This window comes from Elephas maximus, chromosome 8 (genome assembly GCF_024166365.1).
Source record: "Elephas maximus indicus isolate mEleMax1 chromosome 8, mEleMax1 primary haplotype, whole genome shotgun sequence".
NCBI lineage: Eukaryota > Metazoa > Chordata > Mammalia > Proboscidea > Elephantidae > Elephas > Elephas maximus.
This window is the reverse complement of record NC_064826.1, coordinates 51,842,077-51,864,980: the sequence shown is the minus strand read 5'-3', so window position 1 is coordinate 51,864,980 and position 22,904 is coordinate 51,842,077. Positions and strand designations below refer to the sequence as shown.

The 22,904-nt window shown below is 32.6% G+C and overlaps 1 protein-coding gene across 3 annotated transcripts in view; it reads left to right on the top strand.

Moving 5' to 3' along the window:
- The window catches only part of CACNA2D1 (calcium voltage-gated channel auxiliary subunit alpha2delta 1), a 542,050-nt gene that overhangs the window by 454,214 nt on the left and 64,932 nt on the right, over positions 1-22,904 (top strand). For all 3 annotated transcript variants that reach the window (XM_049894495.1, XM_049894496.1, XM_049894497.1), the window contains 7 exons: positions 8,422-8,500; positions 9,375-9,424; positions 10,596-10,685; positions 14,269-14,346; positions 16,275-16,349; positions 16,639-16,713; positions 22,676-22,747. In XM_049894495.1, the coding sequence (XP_049750452.1) occupies positions 8,422-8,500; positions 9,375-9,424; positions 10,596-10,685; positions 14,269-14,346; positions 16,275-16,349; positions 16,639-16,713; positions 22,676-22,747 (519 nt within the window). The remainder of the gene's footprint in view (positions 1-8,421; positions 8,501-9,374; positions 9,425-10,595; positions 10,686-14,268; positions 14,347-16,274; positions 16,350-16,638; positions 16,714-22,675; positions 22,748-22,904) is intronic.

The window sequence follows — 22,904 nt, the reverse complement described above, 5'->3', positions numbered from 1 at the left end:
TTCAAAAATTGTTAAAATAGATTTTCACTTTTAGAATAGAAGCTATACATTTGTTCATAAAAAAACAAATACATTGTTTATGCTGGAGATACTGTATAGCTGGAAATGGTAGCTACAATATAACATTGTCCCTGTCAAAAAAGATACTGTTTAAAAGACATGTGTGTCCTTGTTTCTAACAGCATCCATTTACATTTCTTTCTCTTAGAATAAAAATAGTGTTGAAGGTTAATTCCCAAAACTAAGGATAATCTTATCACATACATTTTCTTCAGGTTTGAGTAATATTATTTCCATAGATTTTACAGAGTTCTTACTTGAATATATAAAACAAATCTAATGAAAAATGAGGTTAAATATACTGAGCACAAGCTACATAACATGACATGAGCTTTAGAGTCCAGAAAATGCAATTGAAATAATCTCTAGGTGGAATTGTACCACCTAGAATTGAGATTGTTCATTGTTTGTGTTAAAACGTTATTCCAGAAAGGCTCTCCATTGTGATTTCTCTATGGCTGATGTCTTCTCAAATTAAGGACTTTGTTTATAGTGTATCTTCACATAGGGGCCTTCCCCACTTATCCTTTTTAAAGTTATGCCCCTTCCACAGACATTTTCTTCATCATTCTCTATTTATACATTTTACGAACCAACAGCTAACATCATTCTAAATGCAGCCTGAAAGCATTCCACTTGAGAATGGGAACCAGACAAGGGTGCCCTTTATCACCACTCTTATTCAACATTGTGCTGTAGGACCTAGTCAGAGCAGTAGGGCAAGAAAAAGAAATAAAGGGCATCCAAATTGGTAAGGAAGAAGTAAAAGTAATCCTACCACAGATAATATGATCTTATACACAAAAAACCCCAAACAGTCTACAAGAAAACCACTGGAATAATAGAAAATTTCAGCAAAGTATCAGGATGCAAGGTAAATATACAAAAATCAATTGGATTCCTCTACACTAACAAAGAGGAATTTGAAAAGGAAATCGCCACGTCAATACCATTTACAGTTACCCCCAAGAATATAAATTATTTAGGAATAAACCTAACCAGAGACATAAAAGACCTATACAAAGAAAACTATAAGACACTACCGTAAGAAACCAAAAGAGACCTACATAAGTGGAAAAATATGCCATGCTTATGAATAGGAAGACTCAATATTTTGAAAATGTTAGCTCTACCCAAAGTAATCTATAGATAAAATGCAATCCTGATCCAAATTCCAATGGCATTTTTTAGTGAGATGGAGAAACAAATCATCAACTTCATATGGAAAAGGAAGACACCCTGCATAACTAAAGCCTTACTGAAGAAGAAGAACAAAGTGGGAGGCCTCATTCTACCTGATTTTAGAACCTATTACACTGCCAAGGTAGTCAGAACCGCCTGGTACTGGTACAACAACAGATACATAGACCAATGGAACAGAATTGAGAATCCAGACGTAAATTCATCCATCTATGAGAAGCTGATATTTGACAAAGGCCCAAGGTCTGTTAAATGGGGAAAAGGCAGCCTCTATAACAAATGGTGCTGGCATAACTGGGTATCCATCTGCAAAAAAATGGAACAAGACCCATACCTCACACCATGTACAAAAACAAATTCAAAATGGATCAAAGACCTAAATATAAAATCTAAAACGAAAAGTGGAAGAAAAGATAGTGACAATGCTAGGAGTCCTAATACATTGGCATAAATAGCATATAAACCGTATCTAACAATGCACAAATACCAAAAGAGAAACTAGATAAATGAGAGCTCCTAAAAATCAAACACTTATGCTCATCCAAAGACTTCACCCAAAGAGTAAAAAGAGAACCTACAGACTGGGAAAAAAATTTTGGCTTTGACATATCCAATAAGTGTCTCATCTCAAAAATCAACAACATACTGCAACATCTCAATGACAAAAAGACAAATAACCCAATTAAAAAATGGGCAAAGGATATGAACAGATACTTCACCAAAGAAGACATTCAGGCAGCTAACAGATACATGAGGAAATGCTCATGATCATTAGCCATTAGTGAAAGGCAAATCAAAACTACAGTGAGATACAATCTCACCCCAACAAGGCTGGCAACTAACCTAAAAAACACAACATAATAAATGCTGGAGAGGCAGTGGAGAGACTAGAACACTTATGCCCTGCTGGTGGGAATGTAAAATGGCAGAACCTCTTTGGAAAAGATTTGGTGCTTTCTTGAAAAGCTAGAAATAAAAGTACTGCATGATCCAGCAATCTCACTTCTTGGAATATATCCTAGAGAAATAAGAGCTGTTACACAAATAGATATATGCACACCCATGTTCATTGCAGCATTGTTCACAATAGCGAAAAGATGGAAACAACATAAGTGCCCATCAACGGATGGATAAATAAATTGTGGTACATACACACAATGGAATACTATGCAAAGATAAAGAACAATGATGAATCCACAAAACATCTCACAACATGGATGAATCTGCAGGGCATTATGCTGAGTGAAATTAGTCAGTCGCAAAAGGACAAATACTCTATTAGACCACTATTATAAGAACTCAAGATAAGTTTAAACACAAAAGAAAGCATTCTTTGATGGTTACGAGGGCAGGGAGGGAGAGGCAGGGAAATTCACTAACTAGATAGTAGACAAGGATCATCTTCAGTGAAGGGAAGGACAACACACAATACAGGGAAAGTCGGCACAACTGGACCAAAGCAAAAGCTAATAAGTTTCCTGAACACACCCAAACACTTCGAGGGACAGATTGACTGGAATGTGCTCTGGGGACCATGGTTTCAGGGAATATCTGGATCAATTGGCATAGCAAAGTTTATTAAGGAAATGTTCTGCATCCCACTTTGGTGAGTGGTGTCTGGGGCCTTAAAAGCTTACAGATGACCATCTAGGATGCATCAATTGGTCCCAACCCAGCTGGAGTAAAGGAGAGTGAAGAACACCAAAAACACAAGGAAAATATTAGCCCAGAAACAAAAGGTCCACATAAACCAGAGACCCCAAGAGCCTGAGACCAGAAGAACTAGATGGTGCCCAGCTACCACCAATGATGGGGTACACATCAGAGAGTCCCCGGAAGGAGTGGGAGAAAAGTGGGGTGCAGAACTCAAATTCACGTAAATAGACCAGACTAAATGGCCTGACAGAGACTGGAGTAATCCCCGAAACTAAAACTATTCCTGAAGGCCACTCTTCAGAAAAAGATTACACAGGAGTATAAAATAAAAAATAATACTCATGAGGAGTGTGCTTCTTGGTTCAATTAGGCACACAAGACCAAATGAGCAGCTGTCTGGAGGTGGAATGTGAAGGCAGGAAGGGACAGGAGCTGGTTGAACGGACACAGGAAACTTGGGGTGGAAAGAAGGAGTGTGCTGTCACATTGTGGGGATTGCAGCTAATGTCACAAAACAATATGTGTATAAATTTTGTCTGAGAAATTAAGTTGTAAACTTTCACCCAAAGCACAATTAAAAAAAAAAAAAATTCATACAGCTAGCGAGTGGCAGAGTCAAGGATTTACTGATCTACAGTCCAAATTTCATAACCTCACCAACTAAAATTGAAACATGCTTGGCTTGTATGCTTCTCTTACCATGAGGCAGCCCTGTGGCTAGGCCAACCATCGCTTGCCCACCTAAAAGCTGTCTCCCTGGTCAGATGGCAAACCTTAACCCCCAAGGGCCATGAGCCTCAGAGCCTGAACAGGTCAAGATGAATTAAACTAAGTTGTCAAAACTTTGCAAATTGCAAGTACCTTTTCATAGTGTTGAGCTTTGTAAAATAAATGAAGTGTGAAAGGTGAGTTTGGACTTTTTTATTTATTTCATAATGCTGTAAAACTAGAGATGTGGGTTATTCAAATGCTCTGGATTCTGGTATATTTGTGAATTGTGGAAACCAGAACAGAATTTTCTCCTAAAATATTCAGTCCTACCCAGTATTTTTATAGGCTTAATGCCAAAAATCTTAGTGCACAGAGTAAATTAACAAAACCCATCTCTGACATCATTTTTCTAACATGTTTCGATAGCTGAAGTTTTTATTTTAGTTTTATTGGCTTCCTTTCTTCATAGCCCATTTCCATTATTCTTTGGAGATTTGCCTATTGTAAATTAAACTTGAACTCTGGGTAACTGATAATTGTTGAAGTGATAGTTTCCAGTAACTGGGTTTTGCTGGTAAACAAGAAATTCCTATGGTTTTTTAAAATAGGCTGACCTTGTGGCTTTGGAAAACTCTTAACTGAAAACAAGCATTTTAGGCTTCAAAAAACAAAACAAAACAAAAAACAGATTAGCAGAAGTCAAGAACTATAGGGTATATTCATAAATCAGTGGTGTATTGTAAACCACAAATCAGTAGTAGATTTTAAGTAACCGAATTTACTGTTAAGTTTCTCTCTGATCAAGTAGGCCAGGCTTGAAATATAGACTTGGAATTATTGAAATTATAGTATTCTGTTTAGAGATGTCATTTAAAAATTAAGGAAAATAATTTTTTGAAACAACTAAAGGCAAAATTATGTACATTCACAACTGACAGTAAAGCCCAGTTTTTATTTAAGTTTAATTTTGTTAGATCTGTTCCCAAATTATCAGTGCGTCTATGAAAATGCTTATATAACAGCTTGAGTCAAGAAGAGTTGAGAATTTTTTTTCGTTCTCTAAAGCAGTACCCAAATGGTATGAATATATTAACTATTCTTTGCCAGCAATAGTTTGTTCAACTCTATTGGGAAAGCCTGTTAATATAAAAAGATTAAGAATTTACTCTGCTATAAGTATAATGAAACTTCCCACATATTATAATTGACTGATTTGTATGTCAGATGACTCCAAAAACTTGGCTTAGATCCCTCTCGTGTGAAGAACAGAGCATTCATTTGGCTACACACTTTTTTTTAATTTAATAAATATTTTCATTTACATGCCAGGCACTGAGTACAATGCTAAATGCTAGGTAGTGTGCATTATTGGAACTGTTTTTGGCAACTTTGTATTCAATACCAGCTTCCCACATTATTCTTGTGTTAAGGCCTGGGTTCCCACATTATGAAAATTTTTTTTGTCAACACCATTTATGGTGGTATATATCTCCTGTATGACCCTACAATGAAAATTTTATGAAAGCAAACATTTTGAAACATGAGCTTATCTAAAATTATGCAGATTAGTTGGAGACCATGTAGCAAATGTTCTAGAACACTTCACCCAGAACAGAAAGTTTTCAGTGTGCATTTGTTACATGATTCTAGGGTTGCAATTATAAAAGTACAATTTACCATGGATGAGGTAAATTTTCCTCTATAAAAATTGACTTTGCCTTGATTCGTAGACATGGTTTAACTAAGTGATTTGCTTGAGACTTTAAATTAAATGTTTAACTTGTTAACCATGCATTGAGTTTTTAGAGTTATTCTGTGTGTTATTTGTTTTTATGTAGGACCTTGCAAATATACTCATAAGAATAGAACAACTCTTAAAATATGTCATATTTGAGCATGTAGTTTACCTTAAATGTAAAATTGTGCATATTTCAAGGAATCATTGTATTTTTCATTTTCTTAATAGTTTAACGAGACTAAATCTAGAGCAGGGAGAAATATCAGGAGGTGGTGGTAGGCAGAAATCACCTAGGTATTCATCATTTCTCTGGATTCTGGCATCTGAAATTTTAGAGTTAGTTCATTCACTGTTCCACAGGGTGGCAGTAATATAGTATAAAATAAAGAAAAAAAAATTTTTTTTTTTTTTTTTTTAGGAGGGATGGAACCATCTACAAGGGCAACTGGAAAGTGTGTCCAAAAATCTTCAGTTCCACCAATTCATTATTTACATGCTCTATAAGATACGTGATGCAAACTCTTTATGAAATTGATAAAGTTAAAATTATGATTACATAAATAGCTAAAAAATTTAAAGTCAAGTCAAATAATTTTTTTTTTTTTATATGGCATCCAGGATTTAAATTTTTTTGTGTTCATTTTTCATTGTCATAGAAAGAATTAGAAAAATGCATGGGGTTACGTTGAACTTTTTCTCTATTTATTTGTATACAATCATTTTGGAAAACGCTGAGATAATTTTTCATTAAATTAGCATTAAATATTTCTAAGCAAAAAATAAACATCCTAGAAATAGAAAGATTTTGTAAATATTGTAAAGGTAAGGCAGTGTCAGTGTTATTTTTTTAAAAAAGGCTGTATTTGTAATTCCTAAGATTTTAGTAACTGTTGGGAAGAAAAGTGCAGAAAATAATATCTTTGAACATTTCTACATTAATACAAATGAAAACTGAAGAAAGGGGAGTAAATTATACGTTTGTAATGTGTCAATAATTCAGTCAGTAAATACAGCTTATGTTCAAATAGCCGAAGACCTGTGTACAAAAATGAACAGAGAGGGGCAAAAAAAAAGAATCCATTTAGAGTGCTTAAAAATTTTATACAATTATAATTAAAAGTGTCAGAATGTGCACTTCCACACTAAACCTTAATTTTACATCCTCTAATATTTTTTTTTTTTAAGGGCTCCAGGCTGGCAAATACACGGGAGTTAGGCAAAACTTTTGTAATAAAAACAAATAAAGCAACAAGCTGTTTTGACTGGTATGTTTTTAGCTGAGTTAAGTTGGACTATTTGATGAATAACATCAGTCAAAATAATCACACGGCGTGTCTCTAAGTGTAGCCTGTATGTTATTAGAAATGCTTGCCTTCCGGAAACAGAGATATAATAATTCATTTAGTTTTTTTCATTTATTTCTTTTTATTGAAAATTGTTATACAGGAAAGTATTTTGTTAGAAAAATGTAGTAGTAACAGGAACAACTAGACAGTGCTTGAAAATTTTAGAAGTGTTTTCAAATTTTCATTATGGAGGAGATCCCCCAAGTGCTTTCTGGAGCATCTGGATTTTCTTCTCTGCCCTAAATTCACATGACAATTGTTTAAGGTATTGCATGTAAATTGAATTATCAGTCAGGGTGGCCAATTTGCTTATAAAAAATTTTCCATTTAGTAGTAAGCTCAACTGTGTAAGCTGTAACATTATATTGAAATATACAGCCAGCCCCCAAGATAACCCAACTGACAAATGAAAGAGAATGAAACCATTGCAATTCTGAGGGGAATTTCTGGAGAGAGAGAGAAGAAGAAGGAGAAAGAAATATTGAACAGATAGAGAAGAGTCACCAACTTCTATTAACCTAGTATAATCACATATCATTACAGTTTGCGCTGATTAAAACTAAAATGTATCCACCAAATGGCTTTTTATATACAGGTTAAGGCAGCCCTGGACAACTTACGGGTGACTTACACATAACCTCCTTACCATGAGACAGCAGCATTCCCGATGTACATTTTGGGGGCAGAGATTGTTATGACGTGATCTGTGTGGCCAAGACTAGTGAAAGAACAGAGAACAGATGTGAAATCTCTTTTGAGAGTTCTGCTCTGGAATCATACGCAAAAGATAAAACAGACGAAGCAATTAGAAAACATCAATTTAAATAGTCAATCAACATGAATTATGGAAAAGCTCTTAACAGAGTTCATATTTCAATAATGTCATAAGCCAGAATTTGCAATCATGGAAAAGTGATATTCTGCATGTTTATCTGTGGAAAAAGCTTGAATTATAAACTTTGAACCTTGGTTTATTGGTTTACTTAGGTTATTCAAAAATCAATATGTTAAATGCCTATTTTAATTATTTTTCTTTCAATTGAATTTATCTTACATACTTTTACACTATTATTTAAATGTAATGGCTACCAGTAAATACTTAAATTACTACAATTTTAAAAACATCTCATTTGAAATAAAAGATTCTGTCATATTGTTTGGGAACCCTGCTGGTGTAGTGGTTGAGAGCTACGGCTGCTAACCAAAAGGTCAGCAGTTCGAATCCACCAGGTGGTCTTTGGAAACCGTATGTGACAGTTCTGCTCTGTCCTTTAGTGTTGCTATGAATCGGAATAGACTTGACGGCATTGGGTTTTTAATGGGTCATATTGTTTACTGTTTAAAGTAAATTACTATTTGCATACTTGATAACATATTAAAAACAGTAATGTTTTGATTCAGCGAGGTGAGGTTCAATTAGAAATGAAAGATCTCGATTGCTACTAATGAAACCATCGTCATAATTCTGCTTAAGGATTGGGATATGGCATAAGGCACCCAAGTGCTAATTTTGCAACTGGAGGCCTCCTGTGTTTAGAATTGGCCAAGAGATTTCTGTTTGGAGCTTTCCAATTTTTTTTTGCTAGACTCAATTTTTCTTAGCATATTAATCAAACTGAAAAACATGCTTTTAAAATGTTAGCTATTGTACTTTGCCATTCAATGAAATTTTTTTCAGGCTAACACATACGTATTGTTCACTTCACCCAGGTACGCGTATTCACATTTTCAGTCGGTCAACATAATTATGACAGAGGACCTATTCAGTGGATGGCTTGTGAAAATAAAGGTAACGGGTCTGTTTTCTTGGCCAGATCTTATTAGAAGAAAAAATATTGTGATAGCTGTAGTTAGGTCTATGTATTATAATTCAAAATAATTTAAATTTATTGCTAAGTTTTATAGGAATTGAGGCAAGAATACAATTCTGAATGTTTTATATAGAGGAAGCACATGCATACAACAAACTTTGACATTAATGGTATACAAAAAACTCAGATGTTTGATCATACTATTGCATATTTTAAATGGAAATACTTAGTTACACTTAATGATACTTATAATATCAAATATAATCTTACATAAAAATTAGGAATGAGAAATGTGTGCATTTTGTAAAATTAAGATGTAAGAGAGTGTGACATGTACATTTTTCTCTGAGTGGCTCTTTTTTTTTTTAATTCTCACACATTCTGAAATAATTCAGATTTTGTTCAGTAAGCCCATATTTCCCTTGTACTCAGAATAAAAGATGTTATTTGAAAAATAAAATGTGATTGCATTGCAACAAAATCAACCTGAATTTACTCTGAGGATTATATCTAGGCAAATATTTTTACATAAATAATAATCATCAGATACCTATCAACTATACATGTTTATTAATTTCTCCAATGATAAATGTATCTTTAATGACTGCAGGTTCCCTGCTGCTTTGCAAAATTACATTTATTTTATACTACTCTAAGATATATAGCACAATTCTCAGAAAACCTTGCATTGTGAATATACACTAATTAAACATTTTCTAGTTTTACTAATAGTTTTGATAATTTAATGTTTGTCTCAGAAATTAAAATGCTCTTTTCTCCTACAAAGACGTAAAATAATTTTGTGGCCTGCTATAATAATTAATGTAATAAAAAAATTTATGTATATTTCAGGTTATTATTATGAAATCCCTTCCATTGGAGCTATAAGAATCAATACTCAGGTATAGATATTTAAAATTTCTTTAGATTATTTTCCAAGAATAGGTGATAGTTTCCTGTATTAAATGTTAAAATATGCATAATATGTAGACAATAGGTGAGAATGAAGAAAGGTCTGTAATACTACATTTTTGTTAAAATACTTGACCATCATAATAATGTATTGGTTGTTATTTCATTGACATTCCAAGTGTTTTCAAAAATCCAAAACTCAGGTAAACAAAAAAAATAAGCATATGGTTATTCTTGGATGACAAACACACCACAGAAAACAAACAATGAATTTTACTAACAATCTCATCTCGTGTAATTTGAACTTGGTTCTAGTGCAGATCGTTTAAGTGAGTTTCTTCAAGTTGTGGGAACAATATAGACAAAGAAACAATAATTATGTAGGATCCCAGCCAGCACTTAGGTATATCCTAAAATAACCCCTGTAAATCCACTTACTTGATAAAAATAAAGCTACAACTAGGAGATGTGTTTTCTACAACCATTTGTTTGAAAACATGCTTGTTAAGTAATTAATTTTAAATATTCATAAATTACTGTTTAAAACCATTGCTGATTTTAAAACATAACTGATAATCAACAAAACAGACTAAGTCAAAATTTAATATAAATAGCATTGCATTTGTGGAAATGAATAGCAAATACACTAAATGTTGCAATGGAACAGCAGCTGCATTTGAGCCTGGTGTCAAGATTTGGCACAGTGCTTCATTTAGTTTTTGATATGTTTAAGTATAGTTTGAATTTCAGCCAACAGTCTGTGATGTGAAAACAAGCATGTGGCTGCTTTATTATTTCAAATTTGTGCAATTCCACCAGTAAATCAGAAAGCCTCAAATAGTTTAGATTAACATAAAACAATTCACAGGGAACATATTTTACTTATCATTGGCTGTACCTCAGAAAGAGAATGTACTGATTGTTACTAGAAAAAACAGGAGTAGATTCGTTGCATAATAAGATAAGTTAAATACTGTTGATTCAAAGTATGTAGACATTCCATTTATAGAGTGTGCAAAGTTAGAATTAAATGATGAGATACTCTTAATAATTTTGATTCCACATTCATTTTTAACTCTAGATTTTGTTCCTCTGTGGAGATTTTTTTTTTAAACACAATATTCCTAGTATTCAACCACTTAGTATTTTTTTTCTCTATAGGAATATTTGGATGTTCTGGGAAGACCAATGGTTTTAGCAGGAGACAAAGCTAAGCAAGTCCAGTGGACAAACGTGTATCTGGATGCATTGGTAAGATGTTGGGCTGTTTAACCAACTATATTTAAATTTTCCTAAAATTTCTTTTATCAACGCCTTCTCTATCAGAATTCAGATAATTTACATAAAAAATCTAACTTGTATGGAGGAGGGAACCACAAGCATAAAATGTTATTTTCAGGTGGATCCACTGAGAATGTACAATTTAAACCTAGACTTTTCGAACTAGAATCTTGAACTGATGGGCATTTTAGTAATTTTTTGAATTTCTAATTTTTTTTTGGTTTTTAATGCAGCAAATACATAATGCTGAAAATCACCTGGACAAATTAGAAGCTATTACTAAAGATGCTCAATAAGAATTCAGAAGAAAGTATTTTTGAAGTGCACTTTAGCTAACAGAAAGGTTTATGGCTTCAACAAATGTAACCAAACCCACTAAATCTTAGAAGTACCTGCAAAATTTTACCCTTCCCCCAAATCATCATAAACCTAGTTGTTTCTTTGTATGTAATCTACTTGATTACTTGAGATTCAGACTCAGACACATTCATGGAAATATGCCATTGAGGCAATCAAAACTGTCACGAAATAACAAAAGCATATTAATTTGTCCTTTTTACAATTGCCATTTTAGTGCAAGTATTTCATCATATGCAAAACAGCGACTCTCAAAGGGCGGGGAGGAGGAGGGGATGATTTTGTCCTCAGGTTACATTTGACAACGCCTGGAGATGTTTTTGATTGTCATGATTGGGAGAGTATTCTACTTACAACCAGTGAGACTTACACAGTAAAACATCATATAAAGCACAAGACGCACACAAATGTCAAGAGAGCCAAGGCTGAGAAACTTTGTTTTAATACTTTTACCTTCATAATATGAATGTTTATAAATAGAATTATCATACTTCAGATTTATTTATATGCTTAACTTAATGACAGGACTTTATTAATGATTTTACTAATATAATATATTAGAGAAAATAAAAAAATAAGCCATGAAAAGTAAATGCTGATTCAATAACCCTTTTTCCTACTTGGAGTTCAATTATATGCTGATATTACTTTTCTAACTGCAATGATGAACCCAAAGGGCAAAATGCAATCCATTTAGAATTACTTATCATTGGACTCTTGTAAAATAAACAAATAAAGGAAGTCAGAAGAAAAATAGAAACTATTAACAGCAGCTTTGCATGCTAAGAAAGATAAAGTGAAGCTTGCTTACCTCAAGCCTGAGCTAAAATTACTGTCCAGTGTTCCTTCTTGACATCACATATTTACTTAAGGTCGCATGGTCATCTAAAGCTATGGTCAGTGTTTCAATTTTTTCAAATCCATCACAGAACAGTGTATGACATGGAGAAGTCAGTTATTATGTCCTGTTGTATTTCCTATGACCAGAAGTTCATTAGCCAGCATGTCTGCAGTGCTGGTAAAGTGCTTACTGATAGCACAAATGACACGGGGAGGAAACTGTGGTTCTAAACGTGCTGTTCTACAAGCTGAAACCAATTTGAAAAAAGAAAAAATGGGACTCAAGAACTGACTATTCAATGGACACATAAAGCATTTTTTTTTCTGACTTGGGAATGATATGTTACTATTACACATTTTAGTCATTTGTTTAATAAATTTTAATAATTTACATAGAAGATTCAAAATGCTTGTTAGTCAAATCGATAGTTACATTAACAAGGAAAAAACAAAAAATAACCCGAGACAAAATGTAATAATGAGGATCAATGCAAAGAGCTGTAGAAATGCAAAAGAAAGAAGCCATGTATTGGGGGAATGAGGTGTGGTTAAAAAGACGGCAACATTTTAGCTGAACCTGTGAGTCAAGGTAAAGTTTTTACAGCTCCTGGTGAGAAGTGAAATGGCCTACACAGGGATACAGTGTAAAAGTAAGGAAGCGCTGGGCCTGTTGAAGAAAGGATACTAAGTCGTTTCTGGAGATACTGGGAGGCAAGGACACAAACAATAGGGGACAGTATTGTGGAGGGCTCAGACAACTAGGCTCAGTTTTCACTTTATTTGAGGGATAAAGCAAGGATCTTTATTTAAAAAACTGGGCTCTAGAATATAAAAATCAAATAAATCCCAGGAGGGCAGAAATTTTGTTTTATTTCTTTCTGTTCTCTAATGACTTGTGCACTACCTAGGAACGGAGTGCACATGTATTGTTTCTTTAAAAATGAGGGAGAAATTGGAAATTGGGCATCAATGAGATCATTAATGAATGTCTTAAGTCTAATATGTTAGTACTGTAGTATCTCATTTTGGGTACATGTTATTTTTAGAAGCAAATCATGGTATTCTGTACCATGCAAAGGTGATGCAAAGAGAAAATTTTGTCCATATATACCTTATATTTTACAATGATAGTGCTTTTTTAATTGTGCATATAAACTATAACTAAAATAGAATGTTCACCAAAAGATATCTTCACTGAATTATCTTGTGGATCTGTTTCATGAATTATTCAGGATTCTGACTTTATTATAAGTGGAATGTTTTCATTGTAAATATTAATTCTATAAATAATCAAGAATGATTTCACTGTAGAATGTTCTAGCTTAGGACTAAATAGAGAGCCAAGGTATATACTATCATCCACCCAACTAAATGTAGTTGTTTTCTAAATTTTTATTTGTCACAAACAATTTGATTTCTTTTGTTTTTCTGAAAGCCTCTCTATAATTGCCTTTTCTAATTCAGTTTCCATTGTTTTTGGCTTCCCAAATGTATGGTTCAAAATCATAGCCTATTTAAGACATTTTATTGGTGGTTCAAATGGTTAAGTGCTCTGGTGCTTACTGTGAAAGGCTGGTTGTATGAGTTCACCCACAAGTACCCTGGAAGAAAGGCCTGGTGACCTATTTCAGAAAAATCAGCTATTGAAAATTCTGTGGAGCACAAATCTACTCTGACACACGTGGTTGCCATGAGTCAGAACTGACTGAATGGCAACTGGACTGAATTTAGAAGCAATGTTGCTTCTTTTAAAGAGCATGATATTTACATAAGATATCACAGAAATGCAGTGTCAATAACATGTTTCTTCTATTTTTAATGCTCTTCTGCTGCACATAGGTTATTTAGCATGAAAGCATTGGCACAGGGCCTGAAAAAATTAAGAATAAAGTTACAAGAGACGGTGAATACATATTTAAAACAATATTTTAGTATTACTCTGTTTATGGAAGCCACTGATATTAGGTGAACTAGATGTGATTAAAAAAAAAAGGATTATGGAAATGTTTAGAAACTGTTGACCGTGTGTGTGTGTTTATTTGCAATGCTCTCTTAGAGTATTATTTTAGCTACTTTAGATATAATATGCATCAATAACTACCCAATACATTTTCTTTCCAAGGCATTTTGATTGATTTTTTTTTTTTTTTTTTGGAAATAAGCTTTAATTAAAAAAAAAAAAAAAATTTTTTTTTTTTTTAAGCTTTAACAGATATCCTAAATTAGTTACTAGATTTTTTTGTGGCTCTTTATAGAGTAGCTATAAGATGCAGTGTCCAAAAATCAAAGCCTAATGCGGCATGGTAAAGTTTAAATTGTAACTTTATTTTGCCTTTTCTCTCTGCATTTATTTTAGGAACTGGGTCTTGTCATTACTGGAACTCTTCCGGTCTTCAACATAACTGGCCAAGATGAAAATAAGGGAAATATAAAGGTTAAAAGTTAATTGATAAAATTAATAATAATAAATGATAAACTGTGACGTTGAAGCTCAATGTGGATAAGATATTTCTATAAGGGAATACATACAATATAATTGTCTTGTAAGGTCAGAAGTAACAGGCAACAGCTGCCTATGTGATAACCACCTGGAAAAATGAAGTGCCGGTCACGCTCTCTGTTGCCCTAAAAGCCAAGCTTTAACTTTGCTGTATTTAACTACAACTTGATGAGAACACAAGTCCAGACTCTGGGAATAATTGTATGATAAGTGGACAATAATACTGTGTGTACATTTTCAAAATAAGTCTCAGATATCCACAGAGTTCAGAAAGAAAAACCCAAAGAACTAAACCATAGTGGTGATGTGTCAGGTCTGCATAGATGTATTTGTTGAATCTTTCCTGATTCAACTCCCATTCAAACAATAGGTTTTAAATTGTCATAAAAGCTCTAGAACTGATTTAAATGGATAGTTCTCTTTATGTTTTAATACTTTTAAAGATTCAGTAAAAAATAATGAAAATGCTTGATTTCTATTGCTTGATTGTTTCTATTGCTTGATTATTAATGCAATAGAATACCATCTACTTAAAATATGTATCCTGTTCTTTTGAAATGTCATTTCTTATCTTGATTTGAACAGGCTGCATTCCTATTTCTTAGCTTGATTCAGAAAAAATTCAGGAGAAATTAAGGTTTTTTTTTTGAATAGTAAATCTTCATTGAGTAATTTGGTTGACATTTCTTATTTGAGAGGATTTTTTTTTCTAGTTTATGGTATAATGAAGTCTTTTGCACTGAAGTATTATTTATTCAGTTATTATACATCTCAGTTGAACTCCTTGTTTTAATAATGGGGCCATAGAAAACATTAGTATTCCTCTTTGGAGACCCACTACTGTTGTTAAATACCTGTGTTCTAAATAACGTTAACTCATAAAGGAGCAATTCTCTACCACCTTCTCACATGTGTTTACAGATTGCGTGAGTTATCTCACTGGGGACTGTCTAAAGGGTTACACTGATTTGGGGTTTTTACTCAGCCTAGAATCAGTTCACGGGCAAAGAGAATAGTTGTAGGCATAGCTTTCTTGTTCTTTTTGCACCTACACAAGGTTTAATGTGTTTTTATAATAATTATTGACTGGATTTTATAATTTTCTAAATAAACACATTTCAATTCATTGTTTTATAAATAATAAAATTAGGCTTAAAACAATAATTCCTGATTCCAAATTTTAACACCATTACCATCTTTAGATCCCATAAAAAATTATGATAGCAATTTTCCACATCTCCTCCTTGACTTGCGACTACAACTATAATGCCTGTTGTTGTGTATTTAAAAGGAGTTATCACAGGCAGCCAGGAACATTTTTTTTAGAGTTCTGCTATTAACAGTAAGACTGCATACTTTTCAGGATAGTTACACATATACAGGAACTAACTATCAGCAGCAAAATTTCAATGTATTATCATTCTATATCGCCCCATATCTTTAAGCTGGATATTTTTGTGGTTTCTTAATCGTAATACATCACAAAGTCAGTCTCCACTCGCATACCTAGGCACATAACACACACATGCACAAACACACAATTGTAGTCCCGGTTTTACAATATTAAAACAAATTTTAAGAGTAAAGGGACATGGGAAAAGTCAAATAAAAAATTTTATGGTTCTTTTATATTTTAGCCTCAATCATCAAGGTTTTGTGTAAGATGATAAAACTGTGGGAAAACAGCCAAAGCAGAGAATCCTTATAAGTGGATACTCCAAATGCCTCATCCCATATATATATATCTAAACTCAATGTAATACAACCATTGTCAAAGTAAAAGGATGGAAGTGTATAATACTTACATAGAAATATGTGATTTTTGGTATAAAATAACATAACAGTTTGTCATCTCATTTTAGAACCAGCTGATTCTTGGTGTGATGGGAGTAGATGTGTCTCTGGAGGACATTAAAAGGCTGACACCACGTTTTACAGTAAGTTGCAATTTATTTTATTCTTTTGGTACCTTTTGTATTTTAGAACTTTGTACTAATATAGCTTATACACAGATCACTTCAGTAATTCTCTAAAATTATGGTAATCTTAACAAAGGAACTAAATGTTAAAAAGTATCCTTCAAATAAAATATAGTGATACCATGATATCCTTCATCATGCTATAAAATACGTATTTAAGAGATTTTAAAGGCACCGGGTTTTTTTTTTTAAAGGAAGAACGTGGATTTCAGAGAGTCAATCTAAGCTTTTCAAATTATTTTTTCAGCTGTGCCCCAATGGCTATTATTTTGCAATTGATCCTAATGGTTACGTTTTATTACATCCAAATCTTCAGCCAAAGGTAAGTATATAATTTGTTTACAGTTATTAGTGTTCAGTAAAATTAATGATGAATGCTCTGTAATAGGTTTGTTATTTTTAAATTCACTATACAGCACTAAATATAAAAAAAGAGTTTGCAATGTGGCTTCCTTTATTAGATGACAAGACCACAGTTTATAATACATGAAAGAGTGAAAGCAATTTTCATTCTCTCTCATCAGTTTAGCCTGTATTCCTATCTCAAAGACAGCCATTATCAACCCTTCCACCTGAATTTCACACATCCCATTTCTGACTTTGATTAAGGCTTTAAGGTAGTGAAGATGATTGCCCAGACATGGGCATGGACCTGATAAACATTAATAATGTTCCTCTATGCCCAGACTACATTTTCCATCACCCTTCTTTTCTGGTAGTTATCTCTGCTTTCCTTCTCCCAGAGTGTTTTTCTTTGTTTTCTCAAGTAGGCTTTTGAAGAGAAGTATGAAGTTTAATAAGAAACCCCATGGGGTAGGCTTCAGAACAGGGAAGTGTATATTCCATGAGTTAATCTGGACGTGATAAAGTCCCATAGATGAACCATCTCATCCTAATCCTAATGCTTGTTATTCAAAAATATCATGTATTTTCATCAAATATGGCTTTCAACTCCTTTCATATTTCATTCATTCCTCTAATCTGTGTCAAAGTAAACATTGGCAAAATATTATTACATGATTATAATTTTATAATCATCTTCAAGTGATTGTTTAACTTTCAAAGTAATATTGAAAATACTTTAACCTATGCCTGGAAGGAAATATATGCAGATTTAGGCACACTACTCCCAGTTTTCTCAGTTCATGGATATTTAATGTGAGTGACATTTTCAGACACACACGTGTGTGCATACATACACACATATGTAAAGTTATATGATTTAAACACTGTTGAAGTCAATAGTAATTACGAGTAATTTGATGGCAACAGGTTTGGTTTAGGTTAGGTGGCCTGGGTGGCACAAATGGCTTGCTCTTTGCCACAAACTGAATGGTTGGCGGTTCAGTCCCACCCAGTGGCGCCTTTCTAATGGAAGAAAGGCCTGATGGTCTGCTTTTGTAAAAGATTACAGTAAAAAAAATAAATAATAATAACCTATGGAGCTCAATTCTACTTTGTGACACGAGTCACCGTAAGTCAGAATGAACTTGAAGATAATGGGTTGTTTTTGAAAGATTTAATTTTTTTCCATGTTTTATTTGTACATCCAGTGCATTTTATATGTCCGTAACTGAAGTGATTTAAAACCAATAAAAATATAACATACTGAAAGGTGTGAGGGACCACTACTTTTGTAATGGCAGGTCTTAATCCCCCCAAAAAGAATTGAAATATATCATAGACAAAAAATGAGAATAATGCATGTAAATGTATATCTGTATCTATATAAACAGAAACCCTGGTGGCATAGTGGTTAAGTGCTACGGCTGCTAATCTAAGGTCGGCAGTTCGAATCCGCCAGGTGCTCTTTGGAAACTCTATGGGGCAGTTTTACTCTGTCCTATAGGGTTGCTATGAGTCGGAGTCGACTCGATGGTACTGGGTTTGGCTTTTTTGGTATCTATATAAACCTTTTTATGTATCTACTTTTCTAAGGAGTCATTACTTCCTCAGAGTACTGTCACCATCTTGCCACCTTGTGACAAGTGTTGAATTGTGTAGTCTACTTTATTCTAAAATACACTTTAAATTTCCTCCATTTTGTGTCATTGAAATACCCAGACAAGGTCTTCTTATTAGATATCCCATTTTGATCAATTCTAAGAAACATTTGTTTTACAGGAAATTGCACGTTATCTAAGTTTTAGAAGTTAACATCTAAAAGAAATCTATGATGTCACCATTGAATTCTTCATTAGTTCCACAGATATATTTTTTGGTATCAATTCAGAATAACAATAAAGCACAAATTTCAGGACTTTAAGATGAAAAGTTTTAATATCCTATGGTATTTATAACACATTTGGATCATGTACATTCTAACAATTCCTATTTGTCTTTTTTTTTTTTTTTAGTTAGCAGAAAATTGTCTGAGACAAACCACTTTTCTTACTTCCCAAATAGTTTTCTAAGAAAAAAAGGAAAACATGAATAGCCATCGTAATCAGAGAATTTTGATGTTATTTTACCAGAATAAAATTTTGTACTCAATAAAGATTTTTTACACTTTTATTTTATTACTGATTCATCATGAACTCTCTTTTATCTGCCAAATATTTTGAATTCCAAGTAGATCAGTGAGACCTTTTTACAGTCGAGGAAATATCTAACCAAAATTGCCTGTAGATTAGAACCCTTACTTATATTGATATAATATGATGTGTTACCATTTTTCTGTTGCTTCAGCCGATTGGTGTAGGTATACCAACAGTTAATTTAAGAAAAAGGAGACCCAATGTTCAGGTAACTGTGAATGAAGTTAGACTTAGCAGTGCTATCAAATTTGCTAAATCGGAGCTGAGATTAAGCTTCTGTTCTTAAAAGTTTACGGTCATCGTATTATAAAGTCGCCATTCCTGACATCAAGCTTCCAGAGCATGAAATGGAGATGAGCATAATCTCAATAAACTGGATCAAAAATGTTATTAATGATGACAGAGGGTGTGCATTGGCTCACTAAATATTGCTAGCAAATTATGTAATAATTATGGTAACAATCAGAGTAATCATAATGAGATGGCTTTCTAAAAAGTAAATGTGTTATTAATTATTGTTAAATTAATGTCAAATCTGTGTAATCCTAACAATTTGCTTGTAAAATTAACTTCATAGTGGAAATAAATATAAAATTCTGATATCATATGTCCGGTAAACCACAAATTTTAAGCAAAAATTGATTTGTATTCCTAACAGTGTATTTTTGGATCAGAAGTTAGAGAAATTTCACTTCAGCTAATTAAAAATGTCCAAAATTTCAGATAAATACTGTGAATTTTTATTGCCTGGTAAACTCATTGGAAAACATTTTTTTTCTATTGGCAACAAAATTCAAAAGTTACCATGTTTCTATAAGCACACTAAAAATTAATAGACATGAGAGAATACTTCCTACTGTTTAGTACAGCTTATTAAGAGAATTTCAAAATTCTAAAGGAAGTTCAATATGATTCAAGATTTTACATGTAAACCTAGCATTCTTATAAGAAGTTGGTAACATTATAATGGAGAGGTGCTGTGATATTAAGAAGAGATCATTGAACTATTAGTAAAATTGAGTTCAAGTTTGGTTCTACAATACCCAGCCCAGTATCCTTGAGTCTTTCACTCAGTCCCTTAGTGCTTCAGTTTCTTCATCTGAAAGAAGAGAATGAACTAATCAGTGTATTCTACCCTACGAAGTATACTCCCTCAGGAAATTAAAAATATATATATGTATACACACACACATATATTTATATACATCCCCAGCCCCTGAAATTCTGATTAATGTGCCTCAGAATGGGACCCAAGCATTTGAGTATTTTTTAAATACAAAATATCTTTTTGATTCCTATAGAAATTAAAATCATGTTTGTACCTTTTCTTGATATATGAAATTGTTTTGTTACACTTCCTGCATGTTTCTTTTTGTGTATTGTTTATTCTGTTTGCAGTCATAAATATTTTACTGATTTTTAAATTTTCATGCCAATTTCAAATCTTGCATTGAAAATATTATAATTAAAAACTAAGCAACCTAAAAAATGGTTTGTTTTTTTTTATTTGTTTTTCTTCTGCAGAAATTCCAAATGGCAAACTAGCAGCCACACAAGGCTTCTCAGTTTTGGAAATCGTTTGTAAAATATGTAATATTTGTATAATACCAAGTAATAATTATTTCAGTTTTTACGTGTTAATGATATTGCATTCTACCTTTCATTTTCTCTCCAAAAAAATAATGTGGCAATTATATCAGTTGGTATATAAATTTTACGAATGAGAAATGTTTGATATTGAGAATATCAAAATAATAATAATAATAATAATGGGAGTGCAGAGGCTGGATTCCAGTTCTTTAAGACACTGGTGCTTTCTTATTACAAAGTGTTCCTCTTGAATTATTCGGGCACTGTGCCTGTGATGGGTCTTTTAAAAAATGGTCAGCTAGATTGCCATTTGAAAAGAACAAGTTATGCATTGATGTTTTCCTTTTCTCCTTTCATTTTCTTCTCTGTCTTTGTATGTTGGATTGGGACATGATCTTCATATTGCCAATTCTTCTTGACAATGCTTCCATGCATGCTGTTTGGGTCTGGTCATGCTTTGCATTATCCATTGCATGTAAGATAATGTCCTTATTTCTGTTTACATTTTATCATTTTGATTATTTTCATTGTTTTTACAGTGAGTTCCTTAAAATTTTAATGCTGATGTGATGGTGTTTGTATGAAGATGATTTGCTTCATGGGAAATTAAATAATACTGTAAATATTAGAGTATCTTTTTGTTAGGGACCTTCTAGGTTTTCTTTTTTAAAACAATGGATTAGAAAGTTTTACAATTTTGACTTTTATTTTCTTCTAATAAAATATATTGTGCCTCAGATGAGTTATTTGCTGCTGAGGCAGTAAGTACGATGCTGTGCAAACAATGGTCAGTATTTTAACCTATTGAAAAATCTAATGCTTATTTTCAATGTTATAGAACTTCCTTACTATAGAAATAGAGCACATAAGCAGAGAATGTTTTTCAATAAAAATGCCAAAAACAGTTGAAAGTATTTTTTATTTACCCTTAAGAATTGTCATTCATCAAAAACAATAAGAATCATAAATTTTCATTATTAAAACGAAACAACTATTTGAAGGGGGCATTTTTGTCATACTTATAAAATAAGTACATTTTTAACTAACATTATTGTCTTAGGTAGTCTATCCTCCTGAAATAGTATTTAAAATATGAATGATTTGAATATATTTTGGAAAGGTCTATGAGGCTGAAATTATTAAAACACTAGAAACCCTTGCACTAATCCAATATGGTTTTCATTTCTTACTGTTATCTCATTAATTATCAGATGCTGATAATATTTCTTTCAGTAAATATTCAAAAACCACTTTCTAAAATTTTGCAATTGTAAAATTACAGACACCTATTGTGATTTTATTATTCTAGTGAACTTTGAAATTCTGTTGTAACCTGTTAAATTACTTAACAAGTATTAATAATAACCCAGGGATTACTATTCTTCAGATTTTAATTACAATAGCTAATCTTTGTTGAAGTCCTTATGCCTTGATCACAAATGTTCATATAAAATCTTGGCTTAATTTGAATCATTAAAACATGATGTAAAGTGTCTGAGATTCAAATATATGAAGTCAACTTACATATCGAGAAGGAAGAGTGGGTCTAGAAGAGGTTGTTTTACTTAGCCAATTTAGACATAGTTTTTAAAACATTTTCCCTCATAAAATTTCCTATTTCTTTATAGAATTCCAAATACATATATATGTATGTATGTTTGTGTGTGTGTGTATATATATATATATATATATATATATGTTGCCTTTGTTTTTTTTTTTCTAAATGTTACCCAAATGGCTATATTTGGCCCGCTTTTCATCTGAATTAAAGAAAAAAAAGTTGTGAGTGGATCTTCAAAAGTTATATTCTCGCAGAACTTGTGATTATAAATATAGTACCTAATACAACAATCCACGGCACTGGGTCTGGGTAATACAACAATCAAAAAGAGGTGTGATTAATTAAATTCTGTCTGCTGCGCTTAAAGCGGAGATTTCTAGCTCTGGCTATCTTTTATCTGTTTATCTCTGTGTGTGTGTGTTTAATATATGAAAGAAAATAACCTTATAGAGTTATTATGTTAATTATGTAATGTATCTAAGGTATGTACTTTTACTGAATTTATTTCGTGTTTAAATTTCCACTGAGTGGTTCTATGCACAGCATCATTTTACAATATCATGTATACTTAATTATTATTTTTTTTTTATATATAGAACCCCAAATCTCAGGAGCCAGTAACACTGGATTTCCTTGATGCAGAATTAGAGAATGATATTAAAGTGGAGGTGAGTGTAATCAGTAGGTTCAAGGAACACCGTCATGTCAGATGCTGGGATTCATCCATTCCATAGTTTGAGTGGTTTCATTTTGTTAGGCTCTCTCCCAGGTACTATATATATGAAAAGTAAAGTTCTTTGTTAAAAAGTTCTAGATCCTGAGCTG